Consider the following 26,152-nt stretch of genomic DNA (forward strand, 5'->3'; position numbering starts at 1 on the left):
TGCAGCGGGGAACTGGCAGCGCTTCCGCCTTTGAAATATAGTAAGAGCTGGTGCAAATTCCATCGACTATTCGATTAGTTGACTAAATTTTACATCCCTACTTTGTACTGGAGTAAATGGTGGATTTTCTATAACTTTTAAGTTGTTGAAACAAGATTTGAGGACTTTGGTAACTCTCAGATGATGGCCTCCTGCAGAAGTGGGTGGTTAGGGTTCTGTGGCCTGCAGTATGTACAGGAGGTCAGACTGAATGAGCATGATAGTCCCTTCTGGCCTTCAAGTCTGAGTAATACATATGTATGGCGGCTAAAAGTCAAACCATTTCTGTGCAGTAGTCACTGCTGGCAGTGCATAGGAAATGCCTCCAACACTGTGAAGTTTTGTATCAGCAATGTCCATGGTTTCAGATCTTCATACGAAGATCAGTAAAACACAGGGTTGATAAATCCATGCATTGGTATGATAGCCAATTATTTTATTTGTGTGATAGGTTACTTTCATCTTGTTCAGGTCAAGAGCCGTGGTGAAAGTAATTGTCTTCTCTCTGGGGAGGAAGAGTGCAGACATGTAATTAACTCTTTCGATAAAATACACACATTATGTCATTTTGACAATCCTCCCTTTCCACCAGGTCGAGTTCAGTGTTTGTGAAGTGAAGAGGACAGGCTCACAGGTAGCAGTTTCTGTCAGAATGCTTGGTCGCAATTACAGCTCCAAGAGGCTTGTGGGGTATGTGGCAACCCTGAAAGATAACTTTGGATTTATTGAAACAGCCAATCATGATAAGGAGATCTTTTTCCATTACAGGTAAGTGACTCCCTTGTATATTGCAGAATGTTAATCTGTTTTCTATGCACCGTGTGCATGAAGTCAAGAATCTGAGAAACTTCTCATTAACCATTCCTACAGGGCTGTGGCAAGCTTTGCTGTTTAATATCCTATATCTGAAGTGTTTAGAGACTGTATTCTACATTATTAGTATAAGTACAGCTAGAGGGCTGTACTTCTGTAAAGCTTCATTGGCTTGTGCAGGATGAGACGCCTGGTGCAAAGGTATACTTTCAGTACTCTGAGAGTCTTTCCCTTAGGGGTAATAGGAGTGACAGACTGTTTTTTCTGAATCTGTCTTAACTGGCTGCTAGCAGGATGAAGACCTACTCTGATAAGCAAATGTTGTAATAAGATATCAATATCTAAAGTCAGTTAAATTAGTCACCAGAGGACTTGGGAATTGATCAGCAATGCATTCCTAACTTCTGACAAGCTGGGAAGGCTCTTGGGATTTGGAACAGCCCTTTGATTTCATGTGCATATATTTAACGGATACTCCATTTTGGTCTCTCCTTCCTGCAGAATTTAATGCCTTCTCTTAATAGGTGCTGGTTCAGATGAAGTCATTATCCATGCCATGGACTTGGGTTACAGATAGTGACCTGCTTGGTGGGAAGCATAATTTATTTCTCTCTGTTCCAGTAGCGAGATGGATTACTGTCAACCTATTGCATGAAGGCTGTTGGATAGACTTAAATAACCTGTAGACATGCAGCAAAATGTTGGCATTCAAACTAGAAGTTCTTGTAATAGTGAAAATAGTGAGCCCTTCCACTTGTTGCTGGATGAGCGGCTTGGATGAGTGTGTAACTAAAGCAAAACATGCATGACTTCTCCCATGCAGCGAATTCTCTGGTGATATCGATAGCCTGGAACTTGGGGACATGGTGGAATACAGCTTGTCAAAAGGCAAAGGAAATAAAGTCAGTGCAGAAAAGGTGAACAAAACACATGCAGGTAAATATATGTCCAATAACTTCTCCTTTAGTCAAAGGCCAGTTTTGTAGTGAGTTCCAGGTTAATGGAGCAAGGCTGGCAGTTTTGGGCTTGAAGCGCCAATCTGAAGTAGAGTTGGAACACTGATAGAGCAACTGTGACAAATGGTGCACAGCTGACCAGAATTGGGCCAATCACTTGTAGGACTCATGAGGGACCTCTTAAAAAGAGCTGCTCACTGTGTCAGGAAGGGTGGGAACTAAGTAAGCAAGAACAGCTTTGCTGCAACAGCTCAAAGATAATGTTACTTACCTGAGTCCTGCTTCTAGATCATGCTGCCCGAGTGCTCGTGACTGGATCACTCGTGTCTGCCAATTATTGACCGCCTGCTTGGGATGTAGGAGACAATTGACAACCCATGCTATGAAAAGCTTAGTCTGGGAGGGGCAGAAAGTAGATAGCATGACGCCCTGAAGAAGGAGCTGCTTGGTAACCTTTTCCAAACGTTCAAGTCTATTCAGTTAATTTATTCCTTTAAAAAAAAAGTCAGTCTCTTGGGGGTGGGGATGTAAGCAACTAATCAATTATCCAATAAGCAAAGCTTACTGGATAGTCAACACATTAGTCGACTAGTCGCACCCTTCCCCTCTCCCTCCCCCCCGCCTCATCACAAAGAGCTGGCTTAAAAGCTGGTTTCCCTCAGCTTCAGCTCTGTAGGATGGGGCAGGGGCGCAGCAGTGTACATTTGAAATGTACAATAGCTCCAGCAGGGACTCCTGTACCTTTCAAACGGAAGTGCCAGCATGGAGCTTGGGATCAGTGGGGGACTCCCTGCTGGCCCCAGGCTCTGTGCGGTGTTCCAAAGGCAGAACCTGCGCTAGTCCTTATCAAATGGTCAATGGAAATCCCATTGACTATTTGATTAGTTGATTGATATTTAACATCCCTATTAGAACGGGGCAGGGAGGGGGAATTGAGGAAAAGGTTGTTTCACTGGTATCTGGGAAACGGGTGGAATTCAGTGCATTGAGGAGTCAGAATAGATAAAATGAACAAGGAATAGAAGATGAGGGTAAAAGGGCATGGTTGTGTGAAGCAGAAAAATGTTTCAGAAAAGAGCTTTTACTCCTAGAATCATAAGTGTACAAGAAAAAGGAGTTGTAGATGACTTGTCTTTGTAGAAGGAATTTACCATGAACTGTATGAAATGCCAGTTCACACATGAGTGTCTGCAAAGCTTTGTGTTCATCATCTATGGAGACATCAGAGTCCTATAGTGGGAATGATTGGAATGCTTCAGGATGCTCCATTTCACTCAGCCTTCCTGAATAGGCTGCTGCGGTCTAGAAGGAGAACCCTTTGGGTCTTGGTTTGCTCTCCAGTTTCCAGAACCCATGAGATTCTTGACTAAAACTTGCCCCTCCCTATGCTAGATTCTGTATGCCTTTGGTGCTGTGCTGAGACCAAAAAGCATAATAAGGCAGTGTTACCCAGTGGTCCCAGTTCAGAGATAAATGTCTCAGTGGGTTAGGCTCCAAATTATGTAATCTAAAGAGTCTACTGGCTTTGTTTTTGTAGTGAATGGTGCCACTGAGGAAGCTGATCCAACTGTCTACACGGGTAAAGTAATTCGCCCTCTGCGGAGTGTAGATCCCACACAGACTGAATACCAGGGAATGATTGAGGTCATGGAGGATGGTAAGCAGAAACAAACGGACTCTGTACTTCTGAGTCCAAGTCCCAGCATACTGCTGTAAATTGAGATGACTTTTAATGAGTCTGTTCACTCAGACTTTATGTAATTTGACATGAGCTTTGGCTGTAGCTTAGTAAACGATAAACTAGCAAACTGGTGTAAACTTAATTCTCCATGTTTCTAGCTAGGAAAAAACATTGTAGAAACAGAAATTTAAAACTGTCTTCCTTCCCACTCCATTAGGGGAGATGAAAGGAGAGGTCTATCCATTTGGAATCGTGGGGATGGCAAACAAGGGTGATTGCTTGCAAAAGGGGGAGACGGTCAAGTTCCAGCTCTGCGTCCTTGGTCAGAATGGACAGACGATGGCTTGTAACATTACACCTTTTCGCAGAGCCACTGTGGAATGTGTGAAAGATCAGGTTAGTGGATTCTTCCTTCAGACAAGTTACTGTATAATCCTAGAAATGCAGGAGTGGAAGGGTCTGTAAGTCCAAACCCCACGTTGAGGCAGGATCAAATAAATCTAGGGCACACATCTGTTTGGGGTGGTCTGTCTGTTTTTAAACCTCCAGTGATGGGGATTCCACAGCCAACTAGAACCTTCCCGGTCAAACTCCAAAATTTAATGATAAGGATAGATAGTTTTGTGTTAAGGAAAGACTTCCTGACTACTACACATGTAACCATCTGATGGTGCTACCTTGTATAGACCCCCAAGAACTGGGACTTGAATTTTGGAGGAAAACAAGGGTAACAGCAAAATTGTATTGTAACCCGTCTTCCAAGGAGACATAGGAGCTTGCATCATTGGGCCTCAGTAGGTACGCAGCAGTTGTCTAAAAAGGGCTGTATTGATTTGGCTATTTTTAGCTCTTTAGATGGTTGTTGCTTTGAGGCTCCAAAGCAGTCCATTATGTCTCGAAATAATATATTCATTTAACATAAATTCAAGCATTTCCAAGTGGTCTTTTAATATGTTGCTGATGGTGATGTTCATATCCATTTCCATGGTAACAGCACCACTTGACAGTTGCATATCAACCTTATATTGGAAATAAGCTTTCAAATCTTGTTTTTGTGTGTGTTTTACCTCTGGGAGAAGTTTGTTCCTATTGTCAAGGAGTTAATAGGGGCTGTGTCGTGAAATATGAGGACTGAGATCCCTTCACTACTTGTCATAGCTGATGTCATTGCCGATAGATCACAGGAATTAAAGTGTAAACTATGGAATTCTACTGAACTTTCTATATGCAAGTAACTTGTGGCAGTAAATTCCACAATGTACTTGGGAAGGCATGGATGCAGGAGGTCAAAGGATGGAATATGGTGCCCCCTTGTTTTCAAAGGGTATTAGTTTCTTGCATTAAGAGTAAATATGAGCACACGATAGAGGTTTTCTGGCATTTATTCAGTCTACTTACACTCAGAAAAGAGGAATGTCTTGCCTCTGCCTCCTTTCGTTGTTTGCTTTCTTCAGATCCCTTCTGCTATCAGACTTTGAATAAGGAGCATCTGCAGTTTAACTCAACTTTCCACACAGAGCAATGACCCTTCGTGTTAGGCTGTGATTTTAAAAGTTAGGATGTAAAGTTAGGGTTCTGAGGCTACATTTAGCCCCATAAGTGGCCTGGTGACTTTTGGTTTAATAGGTGTCTAAATGTGGATTTAGAAGCTTGATGTTAGGCCATCTGTTTTTGAAAACCTTGCCTACCACTCTCTGCCTTTTTTAATCCAACAAAAACAAAGTGCAGCTGAAATGAAATGGACTAATGTGTCCATTAGAAATAACATGAATGAACTAAATTGCTGTTTTTCAGTTTGGCTTCATTAACTACGAAGTTGGTGACAGCAAAAAGCTCTTCTTTCATGTGAAAGAAGTTCAGGATGGTGTAGAGCTGCAGGCTGGAGATGAAGTCGAGTTTTCGGTGATCCTGAATCAGCGCACAGGGAAATGCAGTGCCTGCAATGTATGGCGTGTCTGGTGAGGAATTGGGATTACCTGGTTATGGAACAAATGATCCAATCTCTGTAGCATGGGGGAAGAAAACCCAAAACATACTGTATGGGAAAATGACACTTCATTTATATGATGGGTCTTAATGGCTTTGTGTTAGTTGGGATGTTCGGTAAGTGGCTGACTGCTGTATTATCAAACACATTGTAAGTCCTGTTCTTAATAGCCACTGGATAGACAACAGCAGTCTTGACCATTATTGGCATAATGGGAGCCAAGGATTTGCACAGAATCTGAGAAAAAGACTGAAATTAGAAGTCAGGATTTAATAGGATGGGCCACTGGGCCTTTGTGATGTGAGGCCACATCTACACTAGGGGACAAAGTCTGTCTAAGAAATGCAACTCCAGCGATGTGAAAACGTGCCTTAGTTCGAGTTTCTGTGGCATCCCTGTGGCGGGAGGTCAACACAAGTAACTCTCCCATCAACTTCTCTTACTCCTTGTGACCTGCTGGAGTACAGCAGTTGACAGGAGCGTGATTGGTGGTGGATTTAGTGGATCTTTACTAGACCTGCTAAATTGACCTCTGGGAGATGGCTCTTCACAGCCTTGGTCTCCAGATAAGTGGAGACAAGGCCTGAGAGAAGTGAATGAGGTAACCTCTATTGAGCCAACTTCTGGTGATGAGATGAGTTTTCAAGTTCATGCAGCTTGTGTCTCATCAACAGAAATTGGTCCAGTAAACCACCTTCTCTCTAATACCCTGAGACCAGCAAAGCTACAGCAGCACTGCATACAACATATGCAAAATGTGTTCAACGGATGGAGTCAAAGCTTATGACTGGCATTTTACTGATGTTCAAAACTTCATTCTAGCGCTGCTATATTTAGAGGCTGCACACTTGTTGTAAACCTCTTTCCACTAATCCCTTACTGGTAGATACTTTAACTACAGGAAAATGTGGCAAGCAAACACTTTTTGTTTTGGGAAACTGAATATATGCCCCGAGGAAACTTTTGAAATCTGTGCCAAATTGGAGGAGAGAGCTCCCTGTTCTGCATTTGCTTTAGAGCAAGAGAAAAGCAAGACAGGGCAGAAAAGCATAAGTGCACACACATCAAGGCAAAGCTTCACAGCCACGGTTGAATAAATTGCTTTTTTGAATTGTTGATGGTTAATGCCAGTTGTACTTGAAAAAGCCTTTTGCAGCAGATAGACGTGCCCAAACTTTAAAGCCATGTGATGGTTCTCGAACAAAAATAGGCAAAGGCTAAACCAAAAAGCTGCTTGCATTTGAGTTTGCGTTAATAAGCCTTTGTTTTGAAATGTTAACAAAGCTGACAGCAAGAGCCTGCTAGCTACTCTTAAATGCTGCAGTGAGGAGTGTGGGTCAGTCAGTCTTAAGTAACCATGTCCTACACAACATTAGGATCTTCTTGAAGTTAATTGAAAACCAATGTAACGACTCGAATGTAGGAGTTATGCAGTCATAATGGCTCCCCACCCAGGAAGCTGCCAAATCAGGCATTTCGCTAGATCTTCCTGTTGTATTTCAAACCTATTCAGCAGAAGCCAGATGAGGTGGAATGATGTTTATTCAAAACTCGGCACACTGAGGTGTAATGGCTGAGTGGTTACGGTACACCACTACAATCCCAAAGGTCATGGACTTGTCTCCCTTCATACTGGAAAAGCAGTATGGCTCCCAGCTCCATTGTTAGGGCAGTTTTGGACATGATTCCTTTACCATTGGCCATGAAACTGATGTGCCTTAATCACATCTGCCTGAGGAGCCATGGGGCTTAGGAGACATGAAGCTTTCACTTCATGCAAAATGTACATACTCCCTCATTTTTGTGAGGAATTAATTTAAATATATTATCCTTGAGCATCTGCACTAACATCCTCAGAGATGAGTAAGTAGCTCTTGCTGGTCAGAGCTATTGTTCCCACACTGCAGACTTATGTAGTTTACATTTAGTTCATTTTGGATGTCATCACTGCAATTAACAGCAAGTTGGCTTTCCCTTTTCTGGAGAGTTGTTGTCATGCTGGTGCTGCATATCAGTGCTTCCTGAGCACCGACGTTAAGCTTAGTTTGGATGTTGCAACCCATGTGGTGGGTGACTGTTGAAGGCTTGTATTGGGAGGAAAGATGGCAGCTTTTGGCTAGTTGTAGAGGATAAAGCTCTGTGGGTCCCTGATAACATCTTAGAATCCAGAGGCTGCAGTGGATACCATAGGCCCTCAAGGCTGGTATTAAGGTACTTTCTAGAAAGTCTATCTCAAAATGAGACTACTTCATTCTCAGTTTCCTTTTTGGCTTGTTACAAATTATCTGAGTCCCAGTCGTGTCTTGTGCCTTCTTCCCAAATGGTAGCTAGCATGTTGTCCAGAGAACAGCTGCTGCTCAGAGTAACTAATGCCATTTCGTTACAGTGAGGGCGCTAAGGCAGTTGCTGCTCCGCGTCCTGATCGACTTGTGAATCGTTTAAAGAGCATTACCTTAGATGATGCTAGTGCTCCTCGCCTAACAGTTCTTCGTCAACCAAGGGGACCGGATAACTCAAAGGTATACTCCTAAGACAACAGCCTTGTGTGCAGAATTACTCTAGATAAGTATGTGGAAATAATGGTAATACTCTGGTTTCTTCAAGATGGATTGTGCGTTCTTGGTGCACGTGTGCCTCATTTGCAGGAGAGCAGATTCTTTTTGCCAGCAGCATCTGCTGGAGACCGTGCCTGTGCTTGTGTGTCCTTTAACACACATGCCTCCATACAAGGACGAAAAGAGGGAGAGTAGGACCAACCATTTTGATCCCTTTTTGTTGCTGGGAGCAGTGGGATAGAATGCCTGCATGTGTTAGGCTTGTTGGCAGTACACAAAAAGCCCTTCATTGAATCGGTTTGTTTTTTAGGATAGCAACCCTTCCCTCAGTAGAAGAATCCTAGTAAAAGTGAAGTCTTCAGAGTTTAAAACCTGCCCCTCTAGGCAAAATTTCAGCGCCACTTAAGCACCTGGTGCCTCCTTTGTTTGGGAAAGCATTATACTGTAGGCAACGTATCCATGTATGTAGTTCTGAGTGACTGAAGAAAGCCCATGGAGAATTCTTCCTGGAGTGTTGTGTGTGTGCAAGCCTTGCTGGACACTGAAAGGAAGGGTGGAACTAGAGCTGTCTTCCATGAGTACCGTGGTGAAAAGAGATTCTATCCCACGCTCCTAAGCAGTCAGCCAAGACACTCCACCCCTGGTGTCCACGTCCATTCATGTTCCCGCCTTAGCAGTGAGAAGGCGCACCACTCCAGAGCTGGGCTGAAGTACAGGTGCCTGTTGAGGATGTGATTGAGATGACTGTGTTGCTTACAAGCCCTTCTCTTAGACGAGACCCATGTGGTGTTAAGTACAAAGACCATCCATGCTGCAAAAGATTTACAGTCAGCCTATAGTACAAGGGATATCGGGCGGATATAGATGGGGCCTGGGGAAGAGCCCAAGAGAACAAGACGGTGTTGGTAAGCATGAGGCCGTTGTCAAATGTTTCAGAGGCCTTGCAGCAGAATCACTACTTCATTCACCTCCTCCATTTTTATCTTTGCAGCAGCATTCTCAGTGGATATGAGCAGGGCCAGATGACATTTATCAAGGCCAGAGACCGTAATGAACAGAGCTAATGCACAAGGTGCAAGAGTGGTTCCTCTAGAGCTCTCAACTGAAAGGCTAGAGAAGGGTCCCCTCTGGCATCTTAATACCAACAGTTAAGAGCAGCAGCGGTATCCACGGGACCTGTGGTCCCCAGCTGTGGGTAGTGATCGTTTGGTACCCAACATACAAACTACTTTTCCTGGTACTGGAGTTGTCTTTCCTTGAAAGGTTTAGGATGGTGATAGCAGCTAGTGGCTTAGTTAAGTCTTCAGTATGACAGGTAAAAGGGGAGGCATGGCTTCTGGTAGCTTCATCTCCTACCCCAGGAGTGGGGAACCTAAGTCCCAGTTGCTGGATGTGACCCCTGAATTGCCTGGATCTGGCCCCTGAGGATTAGGGCCTCTCCCAGCATTGGGGGGCCCTCGCTGGCATATAAGCTCCTCCCTTCCCACTCTTCCACCCACTGTCTCCCTGCAGCCCCTGGACCCAGACTGATTTTTCTGTGGGGCAGCATCCCTGACCCAAAAAAGGTTTCCCTGCCCTTTCCTACCCAAATAGAGCACTCCTGACAACATTACTGCTCCTTGGAAGAGGTATTCTCATTTTCATGGCCATAGATGTCTCCATTCTTGTTTTGGGTAGCACAATGCAGAAGAATTTGTAAGGGCGGTAGGAAACTTGCTAGGATTCAGAGTGAACATCCTTTCGGGTACTTCCTTGGGCCCTCCTGATTGCCTTGGGGGAGCAGGGCAGCTGTACACACAAACCTGCATTAACACCTACTAGGGTTAGGTTCTCCCTCCCCAGAGAGACAATATAAACCATCGCAACCGTGTCACTAGTGACAGGTTCTCAGCCTCAGAATCCAAGATTTCAGAAGGGAAAGTCAAAAGGAACAACATCTAGGAGGGGAAGAATTTGTCCCTGCTGCCACTTACTCATCCTATCCCAACTGGGCAGTAAATGTCCTGTAGCTTCTTTCTTTTGAAGGGCTTCAAGGTATTTCTGGACCTTACCATCTGGATATCGTTAGAAGTGGTGTGAGAACCCTCACAAATTCAAGGACACCTTTCACCCTGACTATACATAACTGTTAGGGCCTGGAGAAAACTTTGGATGCATGCTAGTACCTGGTTTTGGCCATATCAAAGTGTGCTGACAGGAGGTGCCAAGAGTCCCACAAACGGGTTTGAGTACTTGGATTGCTCGGGATAGCTGTGGTCCAAGGAAAGTCATAGCAGGAATGGTTTTCCAGTCCTCCACTTAAGGGGAGAGACCAAACCTGCTGGACATACTACTTGGTCATTTACTAGCCTCCAGATGTTGCTGATGACAGCTCTCCTGTGTAAAAGCCTCACATGCTGAGACTCTCAACACCAAGACAATCCACTCGAGAGAGTCCTTACGTGATGTGACTGACGCAGCAGCTCACCAGGGATTCCCAAGGAGGTTCAAACAACTGATGATCTCTTTGATAGCCAAAGGTGGGTGAGGCCAGACATTCCTTCAAGAACTCTAGAGCCCTTCTGTGCTCCCTGGGCCTTAGTTTGAGCCCTAAGAAAGAAGCAAGCAAGACCAGGCTTTCAGGCACCATTTTTCTAATTACCCTCAGGAGACCTGATTGTTGCAGACATTGTTGCTATAACCGTGATCCTCTCTCTAGTCTTCACAGTTCATCATGGCTCTCCTTGCTTCTGGGTTCAGGTATCTCAGACCAGTGGAGGAGATCTTGGTCCATTCTGGGCTTTGAAGTGCCGTGCGCTGCTCGCAGGGTGGTGCGGGGGGGGGGGGAGGGGAGGGAGCAGAAGAGGCTTTGCATGCTCCCCAGGCCAATCAGGGTCTGGGGGCGGGGGAGCTGCGTGAAGCTTCCTTCACCCTGCCCCGGCCCTGCAAGTAGCTGGCAGCACTCCAAAGTGCCACATGCTCCTCAGAGGGCGGGAGGAGGCTTCCCACGCTCTTCTGCCCCCATGCCCTGATTGGCCTGGCGGAGGGGGAGCGTGCCAAGCCTCTTCCAGGGCATGGGTGAATAGTGGAAAGGGTGTGCAAGGGGCATCCCCACCCCAACACCAGTCATGGTCTGGGGATGGGGTAGCTCTGCCCCTGCCTGTTTTTGAAATGTCCCCTGGGCTAAAACTATTGCCCACCCCTGATATAAACCTAACCTATTCCTAGCAGGTATTTGTCCAACCTGTACTTAAATGCCCTCCAATGTTAAGAACTCCCAACCTCCCTTGGAAGCCTGTTCCAGAACTTTTCTGCCCTTATAGTTTGGGGTTGTTTTTTTCCTTGATATATATCCTCAATCACCTTTGCAAATTAAGCTCTGTTACCATTTATCCTGCTTGCAGTGCAGAGCAATTGATCACAATCCTCTTTAAGAGCCCTTAATGTAGTCAAAGATTCCAAGGGAGGAAAAAGGCAGTTATGCTCATCTAGTCTGACATCTAATGTAATATGGATCCTAGATCTTTCCCAAAATAATGCCAGAGCCAATCTCCTAAAACCAAGATTGGTGTTTTCCTAAGAATCCACAGTTGTTCCAGTTGTTAATTATGTTCACTGTTAAAAATTTACCTTCTTTCTGACCTGAATCTGTGTAGTTTTAACGTCCAACAATTAGATCATGTTAGAATTCTTCTGCTAGATTGAAGACCCCTCTCGTGGGTCTGTCTGGACACTCACTCTAGTTCATCAATATTCCTTTTACCTGCGCACATCAGAACTGGACACACTATTCCCACAGCTGTTGCACCGTAGTTAATGATAGAGGGAAAACCTCTGTGCCTGCTTGAGATTTCCCCTTAACGCTTCCCAAGATTGCTGTGATGCAGGCAGACCCAAGCGCCAGCTCATGCCAACACCCTGGCTTCAGTGAACACTGACAAATGAATAAATGGAAACTCAGTCGAGTTCACCTACTGAAACAATTCTAACATGGAAGGTGGTAAGGATGTTGAGTGTTTGGCTTGTGCCTTGCAGTATATCTTAATGTCATTCAGAATATTTGACCCATGTTTGTGGTTAAGTGGTAACTTTACTTTATAACTATTAGTGTTTGCTGTGATGTAAGAAATCCCCACAGTTGGGAGAGAAGCATTACCAAGTGTGAGCTTGAAGTAAAAGTTGTCATGTTCTGCCCATCAAACGAGAAGCCTACAGACATCAGAAGAACCGTTGTGGAACAAGTATAAGCAGGGAATGGGTTAGTCAAAGAACATCTAGAGTGCATTTGGCAGCAGTTTCTATAGCTTTTGATACCTAAGACCAGTGTTTCTCAACATTTTTCTATAAAGTACCCCCAGTACCTACAGTTTTCAGACACACACGAGTTTTTTTACCATTGCAACACATTTGTTTAAACAACTGAATCGTGGGCAGGTGGGCGATGAAATTGTTGGGTGTAAAAAGTACAAAAATAATAGTGCTGTAAAACACAAATTCAGTTTTCTCCAAATTTCAGTTATTGATGTACCATACCCCCCCCCCCCCACACACACACACTCTCTCTCTCTCCCCCCCCCCCCACCCCCTCAGGCTTCTCTCGAGTACCCCTAAGGGTACTCATACCACTGGTTGAGAAACACTGCCTATAAGACTAACTCTTCTGTGAGTGTTAGCTACTTTAACCTTGTCAGAAACTCATTGCTTTTTCCCAGTTTGTGCATGAGTTTACAGGGTTGGTTACAAGCGTATCTTTGAGAGATCTAAGGTACAGTTGACCAAGGTAAGTGACTGACTGGTCCTTTGCAGTAGAAATAACCTGAATGTTGTGATTTTTCTTTTTCTGCATAAGGGAGCATGTTACAGTGGTGGCAAGAGACCAGAGTACCCCAAAACAGAGAGTTGTTACAGTGCGTGGGGTTTGTGCCAGTCTCCCTGAAGCTGGCATGCATGTTCATGAGCCATTTCAGACAGTTTGAACTGATGTAGTCAGAGCAGGATTCATGGGTCCGTTGGATTAGTAGATCATAACCCAGCCCTAAGTTGAAACTTGCATTTTAAAGATTTAAGACTAGATGAAGCGAGTGACAGTCCTATGATCTTGAGACACAAGACCTCGAACATCTGTGCTTGCAGAGAGGAATGGTTTTTGCAAGAACCTCAGATCAAGAGCGGAGAGCTTTGTTCATAAGTTTTGACCAGAGACCAGCGGACGTTCTGGCCTCAGATGCTGGGAGAGTAAAAGGACCGAGAAGCAAAAAGGTGGGTGGCTACCAGAGGAGTGAGCAGCCTGGAGAAAGGAGCTCCTACCAGAAGCCTGCTGAGGAGCTGCCCAGAGAACAGCCCAGGAGAGGATGAACTGAGGTGACCCAAGCAGCAATCAAGGCCAATCAACTATGAACCCACCACAAGACACATGCAAACAGTTGGAGAGTGCCCACCCAACGGGAGTACTAGAACCTGAGGCCTTCACTTGGCACTTAGCTAGTGAAATCTAAGTGCAGCATATTCAACCAGTGTGTGGTTTGTATCTTGATTAGTACGCCTGCCCAGAGGCCAGCCCCCATGTTAATGAGTCACACCAGATAGCTTCATAGTCCTGTTAAGTCTTAGTCACAGAATTGCATTGAAAGCTCATATTCATATGACTATCCATCATAAACCCCAAATCTTCAGTCACTGCTTCCCACGAGTGTCTCCCCCATTCTGTACTAAAGACTTGTGTTCATTGTTCCTAAATGTATATATTTACATTTAGCTATATTCAACAGGTGGTTTGCTTGCATCCAGCTTACCAAGCAATCCAGATCACTCTGAATCAGTGTCCCTTTATTTTTGTGTTCCAGATCACTGATAAAAATGTTACGGCCAAGAACTGATCTCCACAGAACCCCACTAGAAACTTACCTACTTGATGATAGTTCACCATTTCTGTCAGTCAGTTTTTAGTACATTTAATGTGATGAGATTTAGAGGGTCTCCCTGGCAGTCATCTTTCTCAAAACTACACCTCATTTTTAGATTTTTTTTTCATAGGTTAGATTTTCTAATCCTTTGATCAGTTTTGTTGCTTTTCCCTGTACTCTTGCTGGTTTGCCTACTCCTTTCCTAAAGTGGGATGCCCAGGGTAGGGGAAAAATACTCCATTTGAAGCCTCACCAGTGCTGAATAGAGGGACCATTATCTCCAGTGTCTTAGAGATAACTCTTCCATTAATGTTGCCTGGTGTATTACCGTTTTCACAACTGTATCCTATTCCGGATCACACATTGCATGAGGCAACAGCAATCCCTTGATCCTTTTCAGCATTGCTACCACTTAGCCCAGGGGTGGGCAATAACTTTTGATGGGGGCCTCTCCAAGAATTTGGTAAGTGGTCAAAGGCTGCACTTTTCCATTGTATTAATGGAGGATGTACAGGATTTGGGATGGAGGTTGGGTGCAGAAGAGAGCTTAGGGTTAAGGGATTGGGATGCAGGGGGGAGTTTGGGAGGAGGAGGAGGTTGTGACCTAGGTCAGAAGACGGGTATGGCTGCAGGAGAAGATTTTGACCTGGATGAGGCGTGTAAGGGGGTGCAAGAATATGGGTAAAGGCACAAGAGTACAGAGGGGGTGGGCTACATTTAGTATGAGTTCAGAGAGGTGGTGGAGGGAGGGGCTGGGATGTAAGAAGCAGGCTCTGGCCAGGAGGCACTTACCTGTGTGGCTCCTGGCCAGCAGCCCTGCCCAGAAGGTTCATCAGCCAGCTGGGGGCCAGATGTGCTGCTCTGAATGCTGTGAGCCCAGGGGGAGGGAGCGGGGGTATGTCACAAGCCTTTGGTCTAGCAAATAGGCAGCTCCCACTGGATGGTTTCGGCCAATAAGAGCTATAAGGTTATGTGGGGGCAGGAGCAGCATTCCAAGCCTTTCTCCTCCCCTGGGCTCCCAGGGTTTGTTCAGAAAATACTTTGTACTTGGATCTTTTGAATGTAATGATGTAATTGGATCTCTTTAAGTTCAGAACCTCTCATTTGTCAAGGTTTGGAATACCCCTCCTAGCTTGGTGTCACCTGCAAATGTTATAAACATACTGTCCACTCCAGTCTCCAAGTCCTCAGTGAAAATACTAAATGAAAGCAGATGGAGGACTGACTTCTGCAGGGCTCAGTTTAGTGGAACAGTGACTCATTAACTACTCCTGAGCATAATCTTTCAACCAGTTGTACATCTGCCTTCTAGTAATTTGATCTAGATCATATTTTCCTAATTTTGTTTATGCTAATATCGTGCAGCAGTGTCAAATGGCTTACTAAAATCCAAAAGGAGGCTGGGATGCAGCTTGCCAGACCTTAACTGCTATTCCCTGCAGGAGAGGGCTGAAAATCAAGTAAGCACTGCATAGACATGAAGAGAAGTCCTCAAACTGGTAAACTCTCTTCGGGGTGGAGGGAGCATATCTAGATCACCTTCAAACACCAGGGCTGTGGCACCCTCAGAGATTGGCCCAGAGCCATCTGCCTGCCACTTTTGCCATTAGTCCAGGGATCCGTGAGCCAGATGCTGACAGACAGCATGGCAGTTGTGCATTATGACAAGAAGGAGCAGGCCATCTCCACTGGTATTGAGAGATGAGGCAAGATACATGATTGATCATGTTAGCCCAGGCTTTAGTTGGGCAGTTCTGGCATTAAGACCCTAGTCAGCTTTTTACCATAGCCCCATCACCTCGCTGGCCTTGCCAACAGTCTTGGGAAACAGTGGTCAGATCTCTGAAGTTGAGAATATTCTGCTTCCGAACAGGAAAGCCTTAACTAGACTGGCTTGTAAAATAACTTCACAATTGGGGCTTCCCAGCCCACCGCCTCCTGTTGCCCTTGACTGTTCATTTCAGCACAAGTGGGTGGACTGCTAGCTAGCCCTGATATTGCAAAGTATTTCTGGTTCCATCTTGCAGCCGTATCTGCACGTCGTCCTCCTATCTGGGGACACCCTGTGCTTTGCCAACCTGCAAAGCCTAGTTTATTTTAAACTTGCATCTTTCTGTCCCCCATGGTCTCTCCCTTGAGGACTGCCCCTATTTCTAAAATCTGTAGAATAAGTACATGGAGCTCGGTCCACTCACTTACAATATGCTGTTCCTTAGGACAGGCCTCCAAATGGGATGGGTGCTTTGACAGGGCTGTCCTACAGCTCTTTGCTAAGCAGGAGTCCGACTGCTCACTGCTAAGGAAACACAATTTTTGGTTTGTCTGCCTGAATGCCACTTTTGGTGACTCAGTCTCTGAGAAGTGTTTCTTACTGTGCTGTAACTGGCTCTTATGTCTTGTCCACGTGGGTTCCCAACACATTGTCCTGCTCCGCTATTGTGGAGTCCGATTCCTCTGGGATTCTGTAGTGTTGAAGGAATTGGGGATGCTTGTGCCTGCTTGGCTCTGTATTTGACATGGGGATGTGAGAACATTAGGGTGCAGTAGTGGCCTCAGTAGACTGCTGGCTAAAAGAATCTGATCCTGTTTGCATTGGCCACATATGCACCAAGAGCGGAATGGGTGTGGTCAACCAATCCCAGGTTGCATTACTGTATATTGCTAAATGCTGATTAAGGCAAAATTGTTTGTAACTTGTTCATTTAAATGTAAAATCAAGACTTTGAGTCTTGCTGTGTTTGCCACAAGCCACTCAAGCTGCTGATCCAGGAAGAACTTCACCGAGTGCCCACTTTGGTCTAACGTAGAATTAATCCAAATTTGGAAGTGGATAGGTAGCTACTACCTCAGCTGGCAGGTGATGCTGTCTCTAAGGCTGTCTACACTGCGGGTGTTTTGTGGAGGAGGAAATGCAAATGGAGTGCTCATTTGCATATATTTCGATCCTTTTTGCAGAAGAGGTTTTTGCGAGTAAAAATCCCTGTGTGGATGGGGCCATTTGTCAGGGGAAAAAACCCTTTTGCGCAAGAGCCTTTATTCTTCAAAAAAAGGCTCTTGCGCAAAAGGGTTTTTTTCTGACAAATGGCCCCATCTACACAGGGCTTTTTAATTGCAATAACTTCTGCAAAAAGGATTTGAAGATATGCAAATGAGAGCATGAGTGTGCAAATGAGTGCTCCATTTGCATTTCTTCTGCAGAACACCCACAGTGTACATGGAGCCTAAGAGTGACACACAGATTGCTAGGCAGAAAAATGTACTTTCCTGCAACATTTAAAATTCCTCTAGAGAAATTGTGTTCTAATGAGAATTTATTCTCAATAATACACCTAGGAGAAAGGGGAAAGAGCTGGAGCCTCAGCTCACTACATTTCCTAGAACTTTTGTTAGCAGGGAGACATGTAGGGGAGCCCAGTATGCTCAATTCTCACCCTGGGAGGTCTTTAGAGTGGATTCTTCAAAGTTCAAGGCAATGGTATAGAATATAGTGGCTAGGTAAAACAGAGTGTGTGTGCATAGGGAACCATGGGAGCTTGGTGCTGCTTCTTAGGATTTCTGAAGAGCCAGTTTAGCCCCCCAATACCAACAGGGTATCCTGTTAGAAACAACATGAAGAGTGGCCTACACATGGAGAAATTGAGAGAATGGTATATATCCATCTGTTAACCATACCCATTACTTCACATTGCAGTTGCCTAATGCTGTTTTATGTCATTACAGGGATTTGTTGCAGAGAGAAAGATTCGTCAAGCTGGTGTTATTGACTAGCAGAACCATAAAGCACATAACTAAGTAGGATGATGCGATGGGAGCTGGTGAAGGGTACTGAATATCTCCCTATTCATCCCTTCCAAATTCTAAGAAGCTATTATACCAGTTTAACACCTTCCTCATGTTATGTTTAAAAAATAAATTTATGAAACCATTTTAAAATTATGCACAGTTGCATCCTGGAGACTTAAGGTGGCGCCTTATAGTATCACTTGTTAGACGCTTTTTGAATGGTGCATTTAACGCAACTGGTAACTGCAAATCTACATTGCCTATGTAAGTGAACATTATAGACAGTTCTACTGCGGTAGACCTTATGAAATTCTGCACTAAAAGGATGTATACTCTATCCTCATTATTTCTGCCAAGGTGTTACTATGCCTTAGCTCTCAGTTGCATTATCTTCCCCTCCATGTGGGAGGCTCACTTCAAGTTCAGCTTGAATTTGAAGGACCATATGAGGGTGGACTAGATAAACTTTTTTTATATAAATCTGTATGAGCATTCAGATAACTTTTTAAGTTGACGGCCAAATGTTACATATGTTTTCATATCTCATTTAAACTTGAGTCCATGTAGCAAAGTTCTGTTAAAGCTCAGTGAAAGTACCTTCCAGAGTAGTAGATCTGTTTTGTAACTCTGCAATTAGTAGGCACAGTGCAGAATTTCAGAAGGATGAGGTGTGCCATCTGTGTGGTAACTTAAATATATAAAACAATGCACAGATTTTGCTGCTGCTTAGAACTCTGCAGCTTCTAAACCCAGTTTCTTTTACTGATTTAAATTTAAAAATTGTGCCTGAAGTGAATACATTTTTCTTTTTGCAGCCAGCACCCAGTGTACTGTAAAAGAATAAATACTTAGGCTTTCCATAGCTGTATTGAGACTTTCATCAAGGTGAAATAGTTGATGTCTGTGTGCTCTTTCTCCCCCCCTCCCCCCCATTCTTCCCCAGTCACACTTTATCAAGCAAGAAAACTGAATGATTGGTCTAAGTATTACTTTAACCAAAAAGATCAGGAGTTATTTTCTTGGAATAGAGGGCAGTCCTGTGGTTTGTTTTTCGGTTTTTTCATATGACCTCTATTCTCAGTTTAGGGTTTTTCTTCTCTGGGAGATGCATTATCTTTGTGAAACAAACATTTGCTTTCTCCGATTTCTGTTAATGGCAAAGAATGGAAATAGAATAAAGTTTTACTGATTTTGAAAAACGCCTCCCGCTTGGTGCCTCCCCCCGCGCGCAGCGCAAGCTCAGACGGGGGCCGGGCCCGGCTCCTTCCGGCGGGGGGGATGGGGGGGGGGGCGGAAGGCGGAAGGCCGGTCCCGGGCCGGGCCGGGGCCATGACCGAGTACAAGCTGGTGGTGGTGGGGGCCGGGGGCGTGGGCAAGAGCGCGCTGACCATCCAGCTCATCCAGAACCACTTCGTGGACGAGTACGACCCCACCATCGAGGTGAGGGGCGGCCCTGAACTGCGCCCCCCCCCCCGGCCCGCGGGGCCTCCCTCTGCCGACGGGCCCGGCTCGCCCCTGCAGGGACGGTCCGCGCTGCACGGAGCCCCCCGCCGGCACCGCCTGGCTGCTCCCCTAGGCCCCCGCAGCGATTGACGTGGGGCTCTGAGCAGCGGACCCGAGTGGCTGGGCTGCTGCAGGAGGGCGCCGCCTCGGGGATCCTGCCGGGCTGCGGGCTGGGACCGGCCTAGGGCACAGCTACTCGGCACGTGGCCCCGGGGGGCTCAATCCGGGCCCGCGAGGCCCCTCCCAGCGGGGTGAGCACTGGCAGAGGGCACAGGGTGTCGCGTTTCTAGCCCCTGGGCAGAAGGTGCCAGGAGCGCCAGGACTTTGTGGGACGTGCTGGCTGCTTAGCCTTGTGGGCAGAGCCTGAGAGATGCCAACTGGCTCGCACTGGCCACGGTTGGGTCCAGCTCTTGCACGTAAGGCTTAATCTTTGCACTCGTGCCCGTCAGTGTGAAAGAAGCTATTCGCATAGATATTTGCATGTACATGCACCCACACCGAAGTTGTGGCCCCCAGCATGTGCTGTGAGTGTCACTGTGGCCCCCGGGGCTCCAAAGTTGAGTAGCCCTGACCTAAGGTAAAGTTGACTTCTGGCCAGAGCCTGCTTCCTGTGCCTCAGCCCCTCCCACTTGCTAACTCCATTCCCCAGGTCATCACCCAAATCCTCTGCGCACACATCCTACCCCAGGTCACAATTCCCTCCCAGATCCTGCACCCCAATCCCCTGTCCCCAGCTCCCTTCTGCACCCAACCTCCATTCCAAACCCCACAGCCCCTCCATAGAAAAGTGCAGCCCCTTGATCACTTTCCAAAATCTTGGCCTAGTACCCCCATCAAAAAGTATTGCCCACCCCTGCCCTACAGCAGCAGTGGGGTAGGAGGCAGCATTTTGCTTTTCCAGAGGTGAATGGCCTTTCTCACATGTCCATTAAGGTCTCTAGCAATATGCCCTGCACTCCAAATGTTTACTTACAACGTTTGAGGGAGCAGAGCAAGCTGTGGAACTGCGGCCAGCTTTACGCTGTGCACTAGGAAATGCCTCCTGAATAGAGGCAGAGGTAAGGTGCAGCAGCAGCCGTAGCACCAAGTCTTGTCTTAGTTTTCGAAGTTGTGTTTGTATCTCCCTCAGGATTCCTACCGGAAGCAGGTAGTTATTGATGGTGAGACCTGCTTGCTAGACATTCTGGATACTGCAGGGCAGGAGGAGTACAGCGCTATGCGGGACCAGTACATGAGAACTGGCGAAGGCTTCCTCTGTGTCTTTGCCATTAATAACAGCAAATCATTTGCCGATATCAATCTCTACAGGTACGTTTTGCACTTTGGGAGAAAGCCTTTCTTAGGTTTATTTTGGAGAGAGAAGGCTGGAAGGGTGCAATCTTCAACTGGCATTGAGCATATTCACCCACGCAGTTAGTGGAGACCAAACAAGCAAGACAATCAGTCATCTTCACATAAGTGCTGCAGAAATGCCATCCAGCACACTGAGCTTCAGAATGTCTTGTGAAGTCCCACTCAGAGTATGAGTGGCGCACAGTGGTCCTTGTGCAGAACAAATCGCTTGTGTGCACCAATATGGAGATCAAGGAGATTGGAGAACAGGAGAGGGCTCAGGGTGGGACAGCGGGGGTGAGAGCTCTGACTGGGAGTGCAGGCTCTGGGGTGGAGCTGGGGATGCTGGCTTTGGGTTTGTGGGGCCAGCTGCCCTTGGGAAAGAGGGCTACCCCCAGCCCAAAGATCCATCTAGCCCAGTAGCCTGTCTGCCGACAGTGGCCAGCACCGGATGGACCGAAGTCAATGATCAAGCGATTTGTCTCCTGCCATCCCTCTCCAGCCTCTGACAGACAGAGGCCAGGGACACCATTTTATCCCCTGGCTAATAGCCTTTTGTGGACCTAACCTCCATGAAATTATCTAGCTTCTCTGTAAACTCTGTTATAGTCCTAGCCTTCACAGCCTCCTCTGGCAAGGCTGGCGTGGGGCTGGGGCTCCCCCAGCTACAGCAAGTTCAGGGTAGGTCCGTGCTGGAGTCAGCGGGGAGAGGTGCCTCTCCCCACTATAGCCCTGAGCCCCTGCACAGGGCTTAACAAGCAGCTGCACAGCTTAGAGGGAATTTGAGTGCTTCATAAATAGTCAGCAAGTGGAGACTGGAATAGCCACCAAGATATTGTTGAAGATGCAGTAATGGTTCAGTGGCATGGAATACAGGATATACCTCGCATAGTAGCGAAGGGGGTGCACATCAGGGTGAATCCACAGATGGGCCACGTTTCTGCTAAGATGCACGCCTGCACAACCATGCACAACAAAATTCTTCTTTGCCCACCGCCTCAGGAGAGCCACGCAGCCGGAGGGGCTGGCTAAGATGATGTGGTGAGAGTGCCGCTGGGGTAGGGGACCAGGACCTGCTGTGGCGGGGGTTGGCCTGCTCCAGTGGCCAGGGCTGCCATGTGGCAGGGGGTACCAGGGCCTGTTCTGGTGGCTGGGCTGGGAACGGGACATGCCGCATGGCGGGCTCGGTGTCTGCTCCAGCAGCCGGGAATGGGACATGCTGCAGGGCCAGGTGGGGTCTGCTCCAGCAACTGGGAACATGTGTATTAATAAATTGGGTGCCACGGTGGCACACATCCAAGCCAGCACACACATCCTCAGTATTGGCGCACAAGCCACAACTCTCCGCTCACGGTTGGAAATCTGAGAGGAAACACTGCTGGTGGGGTAAGGAGAGTGGATTAGGGACTAAGCTCTGTGAGGGCCTTTCCAGCCCTAATGTCTACTTTGTAATAAAGTGTCAGTTTAAAACTCAGTTTTTGTATAAGAAAAGCTGGTTTTTAATGTGTTGTTTTCCCAGAGAACAGATTAAGAGAGTGAAAGATTCAGATGATGTGCCAATGGTGCTAGTGGGAAACAAGTGTGACTTGCCCACAAGGACAGTGGATACAAAACAGGCGCAAGAACTAGCCAAGAGCTATGGGATCCCCTTCATTGAGACATCAGCCAAAACAAGACAGGTAACAAGCTTCTTCCATTCTTCCATTGTGATTTCTCTACTTGCCGCTATAAATATGGTAGTGACACGGCTCTTTCATGGTGCTGATGGCCTGGGGTGGAGACAGAGTAAAACCTTTTCCCATTTTTACCTTTTGAGAGCAACCTGAGTGTGCGGTGACACTGATTGACTTTCCTCTGGATGGTCCCATAACTGGGTTCTAAAAATGCCACGTCTTTACCAACCAGATCAGAGTTAGGCCATCCCTCTTTCCAGTAACCTGCAGCAAGAGCCAATGCTGTTCCTCTGGGATTTAGTCCCAAAGCTGCCAAGTTTTCTTTGGCTCTACCCAAGGCCAGTGTTGAAGCTAAGTCAGTGGCATGTCCTTGGAGTGTTGCGTTTCTATAGAGACTGTTCTCTGCCTGTTGCTCTCTGTTCATTGGGCTCCCCCACGTCATTGCTCCAGACGTGTCAATTTGCAGAACGAACCTGGAAAGGGACAGTAAGTTACTATGAAGTAGCCTGAAAATGAAATTTGAACCTGGAAGCAATTTGCCAAGAAATAACCCCATTTCCTACTGAGGGCATTATCTTTGGGAACCTCCTCTTCTAGCTACAATTGGCCATTGCCTCCATCTTAGGAAGACTGCTGCTCTGGCTGCTTGCTTATGATTTCCTCCAAGGGAGAATTCTCAGTCAAGAATTGACTTGTGGGAAATATGAGTGTATAGTGTATGAATTGCAGTGTAAATTGGCCCCGATCCTCATGGCTCCGAGTGGGCTGGGAGCTGCCCTGGAGAGAAGCATGCATTTTGGGTTACTGTGTCAAAAGAACCCTTTGGAACAGTAAAATGGTGATTTGAGTCCAGAGAAATGCCCAGGCCCGTGGGGGAGAGACTGTCTGACAAGGAACCTTTGCATTCAGGGTGTTGAAGATGCTTTTTACACATTGGTGAGAGAGATCCGCCAGTACCGGATGAAAAAGCTCAACAGCAGTGAAGATGGGAATCAAGGCTGCATGGGATTTTCATGTGTTGTGATGTGATGAGGTGAGCTGTGATCTTTCCCTTCATTCATATAATTTAATCTATAAGTCTTGGGAAAAGTAGATAAGACTGGACCAGTTGCCTCAGCCTTTGTTATATTGTAGAACCGGTTGGTTGGTGTCTTGTGGATTAGTTGAACTATCAGTTCTGGTCTGGATGTCGACTTGCTAGCTGCCTCTGTCCTTTGGGAAACACGGTTTAATCTAGAAGCTTCATACTTCCTTATTCTCACGCCAATGCCACTTATGATCCTCACAGCTCTGGGATTAGCACTTGTTTGTGACCTGCTTCTCCACAGCTAACCTGGGAAGCACAGCTCGGGCGGGGCGGGGCAGGGGAGGAGGTTTAACTGCACCGTCACAGCCAACAGGAAGAACCAGGTGCTATTCTTGGGCAGCTCAAACAAAACCGGCCATAATTCAAACAAAGGACCAATGGAGGGTTAGAATCTTTCCAACTGCTGTTCAGAGAGTACTGTCCTGAGTAATGTGGGTGCACCATGAACTAGTGTAAAAGCTAATCAAAGATGCTTTTCTCTTTTAGCCACTAAGAACACCTGGTTCAGATGTAGCTGGAGGACAAGTCTTGATGCCACGCTAAAGCATCCCATGATGATGCCCTGCCAGTACCTTGGTGCCAGCCAAGCAGTATAAGGTTCTTTTCTGGGCTCCATCTGAAGAGACCGTCTGTGAACATCTACCTCCTTGCTTGGCTAACTGAACAGAGAGAGCTCCATCTGTTGATGCACTGGGATTTCTTCCCCCTCCCCTCCCCGCCTGGATAGGTTAAAACAGAAAACTGGTCACAAGAAAAGTGAACTTTAGACACCAAATGCTGTGAAAAAGATGACAACATTTTAACCTCTAGAGTAGATGCTAGAAGTGATGTTTGTTTCTGGCAGGGCTATTTGAGAAATGTCACTAATCACTGACTGACAGGTAAAGTCAGAAATGGTTTTTCCATTCTTTCTTGATACTCTGCCACCTGATCCAGACTGGTATCTGCTCTGTGCCCTGCACGGCCAACTCACAGCACACCCCTTATGTCATGCCACTGACTCCAACCCTCTATTGATCTGTAATAAAAAGGAGAGATCTTTGTTAATTAAGTGCCTGTTTGCTAAGGAGCTTCAGAGCGTTTTTCCAGTGTCAGACTGAGGGGAATTACCAAGGATTCCAGTTCCCTTGGCAGCTGGGGCACTTGTAAATGGTCGTGTCTTTGAGAAACGCACGTGCTCAATTAATTTCCATGACTGAACTCTGCCTCTTCATCTAGAGAAACTTGTTGGCCTGAAGCTCCAGTAGGCATATGAAGGGGCTTTCCGTGTCTAAAGACTGTGCAAAGCAATGGATTGGTTTTCTGTTTTGATTTACTGGGTAGATTCATGTAAATTCCATCTAGCTCTGTCACTGTGCCCAGGGCTTCCTTCGTCTCCAGATAGGACCAAACTAATCAGCTGCTCTTGTGAATGTTGGCTGGAAATATATGTGGGCAGCTACTTGACAGGCAACCGCAGCAGTGAATTATGCCAGTTTTTGTGACTGTTAGTTGCTTAGATGTGTCAGAATTTTCAGTTCTGTTTTAAAACTATTGGCCAGTCTCCTAATCACCAAACTTCCAATACAGCCTCTGTCGAATGAATCTTTGGGAAGAGTACCTGGGGGCCACACTCCAAGAGAAAGGAATCCTGGGTTTCTTACTGGCTTGCACAATGTGTAGTGTTTGCTCCAGACTGCAGTTCATGCAGACCCTCCCAAGGTGGGTGAGAATCTAGCAGAAAAAATATAACACAGAAAACGGCTCTGGCTCCTGATTATTTCTGACTTCAGAATCATCTGTAGCCAGGGGTTTGCAGAATGAGGAAGGAAATTAATTCAGTGAACAGCGCACAGAAGTTTTCTTGGTTTGCTGATGGGATTTCGGTGCTCGTTCCACCCCCAGCAGAGTCTGAGTGAATCCTTGCACAAATCATGGAGATGTTGCTAACCCTTACAAGGAAGTGTTGTAATAGCAAAGCTGTTGTATGTAACGGAGAATATGTTGGGCCCTTCATTAGCCAGCGTTCCATTGGTATTGGCCTCTGTGTCCAGATGAGCTCAAGTAGCATGTTTCAAAGCCCATCATCTTCATGGGGAATCGCAAAGGGACGTGGCCTCCTTGCAGAGCAGGTGCCTCCTGGGTCGATCTCTGGCTAGGCCCTTCCAGTGGTCTGGCTGGGGGTTCGGTTTAGGTCCATCACTTGGGTCACCATCAAAGTTTTGGGCACCAACATGATCACTGGTTATGTAACAACATTGCTTCAGAATTTAGTTGGTCTTTCATGCAAATAATATGTTCATATCAAGAAAGCTGCTGAAAACAAATCAGTGCTGAAGAACTTGGTTGTTTGGCTCAGATTTAAATGTCTTTGTTTCGGTCTTGTCCTGCTCTTGGATACAGAACAGCTGATGAAGATGAGAATTGAAAATATCATTCCAACGGTCTTTAGCTTCCCTCAGAACCCATGTTTAACTTTCACGCAACAGATTTCTCTACAGATCCACAATTTCATAGCAAGCTCAATTTACGATAGCCAAATGTGCCATCACCACCTGCTTTACAAATGACCAGATCTTTCTAGCATCCCCTGGCACTGTCTGTGATGCTGCCCAATTATCTGACAGGTCCCATCTTTTCAGTGCCTCCTCCAGACAGGCTACTATTACAACCAGCTTACTCTGGAGGGGGAGGTTGTTTCGTGGGAATGACCAGGGACATAATTTTATCTGGGTTAATAACCAGACCAATGCATGCTGCTTCTTGCCTGGCCAGATCAGCCAATAGCTATAGAAATCCACCAAACTGAGCCAACAAGACAGTGTCATCACTGTATTCAAGCTCTTGGAGCTCAGTGGGGTTCAGATCAACCTTACTCACAG

General features: G+C 46.2%; 2 protein-coding genes across 5 annotated transcripts in view; both read left to right on the top strand.

Moving 5' to 3' along the window:
* Positions 1-18,895, top strand: part of CSDE1 (cold shock domain containing E1) — a 43,247-nt gene extending 24,352 nt beyond the window's left edge. For all 4 annotated transcript variants that reach the window (XM_075909905.2, XM_075909903.2, XM_075909904.2 and 1 more), the window contains 7 exons: positions 632-807; positions 1,676-1,788; positions 3,346-3,465; positions 3,707-3,885; positions 5,284-5,447; positions 7,863-7,995; positions 17,634-18,895. In XM_075909905.2, coding sequence (XP_075766020.1) covers positions 632-807; positions 1,676-1,788; positions 3,346-3,465; positions 3,707-3,885; positions 5,284-5,447; positions 7,863-7,995; positions 17,634-17,681 — 933 coding nt within the window. In that variant the 3' untranslated portion in view covers positions 17,682-18,895. The remainder of the gene's footprint in view (positions 1-631; positions 808-1,675; positions 1,789-3,345; positions 3,466-3,706; positions 3,886-5,283; positions 5,448-7,862; positions 7,996-17,633) is intronic.
* An 86-nt stretch (positions 18,896-18,981) lies between these two features.
* On the top strand, positions 18,982-24,581 carry NRAS (NRAS proto-oncogene, GTPase). Its single transcript, XM_075909907.2, has 5 exons — positions 18,982-19,136; positions 20,329-20,507; positions 22,051-22,210; positions 23,114-23,237; positions 23,778-24,581. The coding sequence occupies exons 1-4, from the start codon at positions 19,026-19,028 to the stop codon at positions 23,231-23,233; spliced, it is 570 nt and encodes a 189-aa protein (XP_075766022.1). The 5' UTR covers positions 18,982-19,025; the 3' UTR covers positions 23,234-23,237; positions 23,778-24,581.
* The last annotated feature ends 1,571 nt before the right edge of the window (positions 24,582-26,152 follow it).

Source organism: Pelodiscus sinensis, chromosome 27 (genome assembly GCF_052426305.1).
Source record: "Pelodiscus sinensis isolate ZL-2025 chromosome 27, ASM5242630v1, whole genome shotgun sequence".
In the NCBI taxonomy this organism is placed as follows: Eukaryota; Metazoa; Chordata; order Testudines; family Trionychidae; genus Pelodiscus; species Pelodiscus sinensis.

What these genes read in the sequence shown, in the direction of transcription:
- NRAS (XM_075909907.2), top strand. Translation starts at nt 19,026, where the DNA reads ATGACCGAGTACAAGCTGGTGGTGGTGGGGGCCGGGGGCGTGGGCAAG. An exon ending in GCCGATATCAATCTCTACAG is followed by an intron (nt 20,508 to 22,050) that starts GTACGTTTTGCA and finishes TTGTTTTCCCAG; the next exon opens with AGAACAGATTAAGAGAGTGA. An exon ending in CATCAGCCAAAACAAGACAG is followed by an intron (nt 22,211 to 23,113) that starts GTAACAAGCTTC and finishes CTTTGCATTCAG; the next exon opens with GGTGTTGAAGATGCTTTTTA.